We start from the raw sequence: 5,659 nt of genomic DNA on the forward strand, positions 1-5,659 counted from the left end.
AGCTACACAAGCGTGCATGCGTGTGGAGGACTGGGGGCTCCTCCGGTTCCTATCGATCTCTTATAATAAATGGTATGAGGCAGTGGCGTCTTCTCCTTGTTTTTTTACATGGAATGAGAAGAGACCGGAAGCCACCATCGGGAAACGCAAAGCGCGACAACAATATCACCCCATTGTTCCATGCGCACACTCACCGCAGACGATCCCGACTCGTCCCATGCATACACTCACCGCACTGACACTCTTTTTAAGTCCCCTTCAGAGTCAAAAACAAAAAAAATAATAAAGAAATAAAGAAATAAATCATAATAAAAGAACAGCTAAAAAAAAGTGCAGTTGTCAAGCCCTCACCCTCTTCTTTCCCTTTCACCATCGTTTTAATATCATAACAAATAGGTGATACAAGCACTCCCTAGCCCCTATGTAGTCACACCTTTTTTTTTTTTTTTTTGAAGGAAGAACTCATAGAAATCGCCTTTCCAATATGAAAGTGTGGCCATATCTCTTGCTCGTTCTACTACTTCCATGGTTCCATTTCAAACATCAAATATATTCTAGCGAGATTTTAAAAAGATTATATATATACATATATATTCTATAGAGAGAAGCATCCGCCGGTAGGGATTCTCTTGGCTCTTTTCGCTGGCCAGTTGTTGCCTTTGCATGAGTGTATCAATCAAAGCTCCCTCTCCACACCCCACTACCTCACTCCCCTCTTTAAATACCCCACAAACCTCCACCTTTCTTGCCATCTTCTCATTTCCCGTCCGCTCATCGGTTGCTCATCTTCCAAAGATAAAAGAGTGTTGAGAGTTACGGAGAGAGTGTTTTGAGTTGGACGTTTAGCTAGATAGAGATGGAGGAGACCAGTAGCAGCCAGAAGAAATATATAAGCAGTGTTAGCGGCGGCGGCGGCGGCGGCAGCAGCAAGAGGGCGGCGGCGGCGGCGGGGAGCAAGGAGGGGATGAGGTATCGAGGGGTACGGCGGCGGCCGTGGGGGCGGTACGCGGCGGAGATTCGGGACCCCCAGTCGAAGGAGCGCCGCTGGCTCGGCACCTTCGACACCGCCGAGCAGGCCGCCTGCGCCTACGATATCGCTGCCCGCGCCATGCGCGGCCTCAAGGCCCGCACCAACTTCAACTACCCCACTTCCGCCGCCCCCGCCGCCCCTGCCGCCGCTAATCATCCCTCCGCCACCTCCTCTACTGCCGACCACCTCCTACTCCACCACCCCTCCGATTTCCCCTGGCCCTCCTTCCCTCCCTCCTCTCCTACTCCCACCCCCTCCCTCAACACTTTCCTCCTTCGCAACCTTATTCACAATCCTTCCTATGCTTCCTCTTCTTCTCTTCACCACCCGGAGGCTCTCAACTGCTGTCCCTGTTCCTCTCTCTCATGCTTCAGTCCTACTACTAATACTAGTTCTAGTACTCACATGGATGGCTTTAATTTAACTGGACCCAGTTTGGATTCCAACTTCTTCGGTACTACTTCTAACTCGGATTTGTCACTCGTCCTCCAGCACCATCAGCAGCAGCCCATCGGCACTGCTGCTTCACCACCAGCGGCAGCAGCATCAACTACCTGTATCTCTGAACCCGTGGGTCCAATTCAAGACAATTGGGACTTCTTCCAGTCAGAGTCTCCTGAGTCTGGTTTGCTTCAGGAGATCATACATGGCGTCTATCCCCGGCGCAATGCCGATAACCAGCAGCGAAGCAGCGGAATGGAAGCCCATAGCCATCATGGCGGTGGAAGTGATGGGGTTGCAGAACAGTTGGGAGTTGGGAGTCAGATGGCTATCAAGAAAGAGCAGCAGCTATTGGTTGGTGCTTTCGAAGGAGGGCATAACGGCTCCGAGAACTTCCCCATGGTGCCCCAAGGCTTACTGGAAGACATCATTCAGTACCCAGACTTCTTTGAGATCTTCTCCACCAAATTGCACTAGCCACATCCCCTGACTACTAGGATTTCTTCTTTCCTCTTTGTTCTCTAAATACTCAATCTAGTGATCATTTTAGTTAAACGAAGTAGATGCAGCTTGCTGCATCTGTTGCTGTATTTCTTAGGTGTTCAAGTCCCTTGTGTTTTTCCTTTTCTTCGACTTCTGCAATTCATGCTGTATCAATCTACTGTGTTGTGAGCTAATTGATGTCTGCATGCAATGACCAAGGGTTTTGGTGATGGTTCGCTGCTCTCGCTTCCTGTAATAGAGAGATGGTGGGCTTTAACTCGGTTTAACTTTAACGTATTGGTTGCACGATTTCCTAAGATGGTTTTTACCAAACAGGGGCCAGCAGCCATATCTCCAATGGCAGTCTTTACAAAGAAGAAGGAGAGAGACTTGAGGCAGAATCAAAGTTATTTACTCTAAGCTTCTCCTGCTTTCTCCAGTTTATCCCAAGGAAGTTCGTTAGCCACCGCAGGATTAGGAGGGGATGATGGTAGTGGCCGTGCAAATATATAAGTTATATATTCTAAGTGGTCATTTCGTTGGTAGTGAAAAGTTATTATTTCCCATGGGATGCAGTAATGGAAAGGTACGAAAATGTCTTGTTGTAGTTAATGAGGTTAATGTCTTTAGGTTGACCATTAGGACGTTCGGATATTATTTTTTTTAACCTTGCTCTTTAGAAAGGTTATTTAAGAGAAAAGCTGTCTTTGTCGGGCCTTTTTCTCCTGCAAACGCAACGGACGTAAAGGTGCTCGATGGCTAAGGGAACCCAGAGGGGCCCCTCGTCCCCCTCTCTCTAGATCTCTCTCTCTCTCTCAGATGAACATGGATTTGGATATAGGCAGCTACGATGAAAATATTTTTTATTTTATATGAATTAGATATTGATTTTTGATGTAGAAATACTTGTATGAAATGGATATAAGTATGTTATTATAGCTAATAAAAAGTAAATTTTTTGGTTATAAATTTTTTTCTTTTAAGAGACTTTCTGAAGCTGGGTGCTTGGGATAGGGACCCATATATTGGTGGGTTTTGGGTAATTAGTTTTTTGAATCATTGCATTAAAAGATTTTAATAGATTCATACAAACTTCTTTAATATCAAAAATCATATTTTAATAACACTGTTATTCCATTAGAACGGGCTCTAGGCTGGTCGTTGTGATTTTGAAAAGTTATGGTGGTCACAAGAGCCATGTGAATAGCATTATAACAGTCAACAAAAGCCCATAAGTTCATATATAGTTAGCAGACCAAGCGACTTATGAATCTTTGAGATGTGAGATTGGAGAATCAAAAGTAAAAAATTAAGAGCAGAAAGGTAACTATTACAAAATCTATATGTCTAATGCTATGTCTTTAAAGCTATTCAAATCTTGAATTCTTCAATCCAAATTAAAATAACTTATTAGATGCTTCCGGTCATCCAAACTAACGCTGTTAGGAACATTTGCGAGTCATTCTTTTTTAGTCTCAGAGCTTTAACTCATTTATGTAGCCGATGATTCCAACTTTTATAAACAAAAGCCTACAAGCTTATCATGTCTTTCATCACTCTGAACTTTTCCTGCAAGTCAAAGAGTATATACATACATATATACATACATACATACATATATATATATATATATATACCACATAAAATACATATTAGAAAATCTATATGAGTAATATTTGTGCCATGCTCGCATTCAAACTAAATAAATATTCCAAGAATAAAACTTTTTTTTTGCTTACTGGTACTTGTCTCCATATTTGCTCACCAATGGGTGTGGCAACCTCTGTCCAACTCTTTATCTTCAAAGGTATAGTCGTCCTAACATGGTACCTAATGAAGGTCACAATGTCTCAAGCATTTTAGCCTTCCGCAAAATTTGTTTGTTAACTTCCTACTCCTTGTCTTCATGTCAATATATGTGCACAAAACCTTTCACATTCTCTTCTTCTTGGTATGCTTCCTACGGGAGGCTCCACGAAATATATGCAAATGTTAGTCCCCAATGAATTTTGTGATACAGATGTGGATTGAGTGGTCTCGTTTATGGCAAATTACTCTGGAGAATATATTTGGATTGGTAATAGGAAGACCTATCAAGAGCGCTCCGAGACTTATTATTTTTTGACTTTTTTGGATGTATTCACACAAGAATTGTACAGGTCATCCATGCAAAACAAACTATGGGTTATCCAGACAAAGAGGAACATTAGAAAGCAAATGAATGTAATAGTATACTTGCACTGCTAGACTCCTACATGAGGTCTTATCATCTATGTATGTTGTGGCTATTCATGGTAGGAGATATAAATGATTGTGGGTGATATATTGTATGAACATTCTGCGGGGGACAAAATGTTGTGAAAGCATCTGTGGCCGGCGCTGGTTTGCAATCTTTCTTTCTATCAAATTCCCACAGCCTCTCCACATCTTCCATATTTCCGCTCCTTTTAAACCCCCCAATTCCCATCCAACCATCTATTACTCAGAATTTAAACTACTTTGTATCTATCCTTTATTAACTCTCTCTACACACACATACATAAAAAATATCTTTTTATATTTTTCTTTTATTAGCTAGATATTTAGACCTTCACTGATCCAATTGGAGAGAAGAAGAATTTCTTCAACCTGCTCAAGTTAATTCTCACAAAAGAAAACTAAAAGAAAATGAGAGAATCTCAAAAGTAGGGCTTTAAGTCTCTTTTTCTTTTGTTGATTCTTTACGCCTCTTAAACTGAGTTACATAGCTCCTATTTATAATACTAGTGAAGTCTCCCTTTTCAAGATTTAGGTTGGATTTCTCTCCTAGTTCGAATAGGAATAGATATATTAAAATAAATATAATTAATAAAAATATTATAAAAAAGATAAAATTTTTTGTGAAGGTATATCTCGACTTCTATATCAACTTTGTCTTCGGTCGCTTTGCATGATTTTTCTCGGATAGAGCTACGCATGGTCAAAATCTTATCCAAAAAGAAAACTTTCAGCATGACCGGTCTATTTTGGGGCCTAAACGATAGAAGTTCGGTCCGATTCAATCAACTAGAAGGTTGGCCGAAAGTTATAGATCTCAAAAAGATACTCAATTTCAAAAAAAAAAAATTTTATCTCAATTGGGCATCGTATGACTAAGTTATAGCATTCGGAAGTTAGGCGTGACTCGATTTTTTGATGTGGCAAATCTCGCTTCTGCTCGTAGTGGCCAAAGTAGTACATATCGAGTCTAGTGATTCTCTTCGACCATTCACTACAATAAAACTTATTTCCTAATAATCACAAAAGCCATTATGGTTTGGAGAAAATACATAAAAGAGAGGATCACTAATAACTATTATGGTTTTTTTAATTTCAAAAGATTTCTTTTATATATGAATTATAGAAATTAGATTTTTTATATTTTCAAATATAGATTTTTGTTGTAGCATGATTGATTTTCCTTCCATACGTATTTTGTTTCCATAATATATTTATATTTTTTAAGATTGATTTGTTTAATCATCCCAGTTTTATCCGTATGGTCTTGATTTTTTTTTTTTCTGAGAAGAAAATATGATCTTGGTTTCAAACATTTAAATTATAAGGAATGCAAGAAAAATAAAAAGAATTGCTGAGCATCATACGACTCGATCACAAATATTTTGTTGAAGTCAGCAAAAGCAAGGACTGGTGTGGAGGACATTGCATGCTTCAACTTGCTGAAGC

The 5,659-nt window shown here is 40.2% G+C and overlaps 1 protein-coding gene across 1 annotated transcript; it reads left to right on the forward strand.

Moving 5' to 3' along the window:
- The first annotated feature begins 782 nt into the window (after positions 1-782).
- Positions 783-1,948, forward strand: LOC103723162 (uncharacterized). The gene has a single exon (XM_008813989.4). It carries the CDS (start codon positions 857-859, stop codon positions 1,946-1,948), a length of 1,092 nt encoding a protein of 363 aa, XP_008812211.4. The 5' UTR covers positions 783-856.
- The last annotated feature ends 3,711 nt before the right edge of the window (positions 1,949-5,659 follow it).

The sequence above is a fragment of the Phoenix dactylifera genome, chromosome 13, assembly GCF_051530095.1.
Source record: "Phoenix dactylifera cultivar Ajwa chromosome 13, Ajwa_hap1_PhDact_Kaust_v1.1, whole genome shotgun sequence".
Classification (NCBI taxonomy): Eukaryota; Viridiplantae; Streptophyta; class Magnoliopsida; order Arecales; family Arecaceae; genus Phoenix; species Phoenix dactylifera.

Bases quoted from the DNA above. Each gene is read 5' to 3' on its own strand.
- LOC103723162 (XM_008813989.4), top strand. From the start codon at position 857: ATGGAGGAGACCAGTAGCAGCCAGAAGAAATATATAAGCAGTGTTAGC.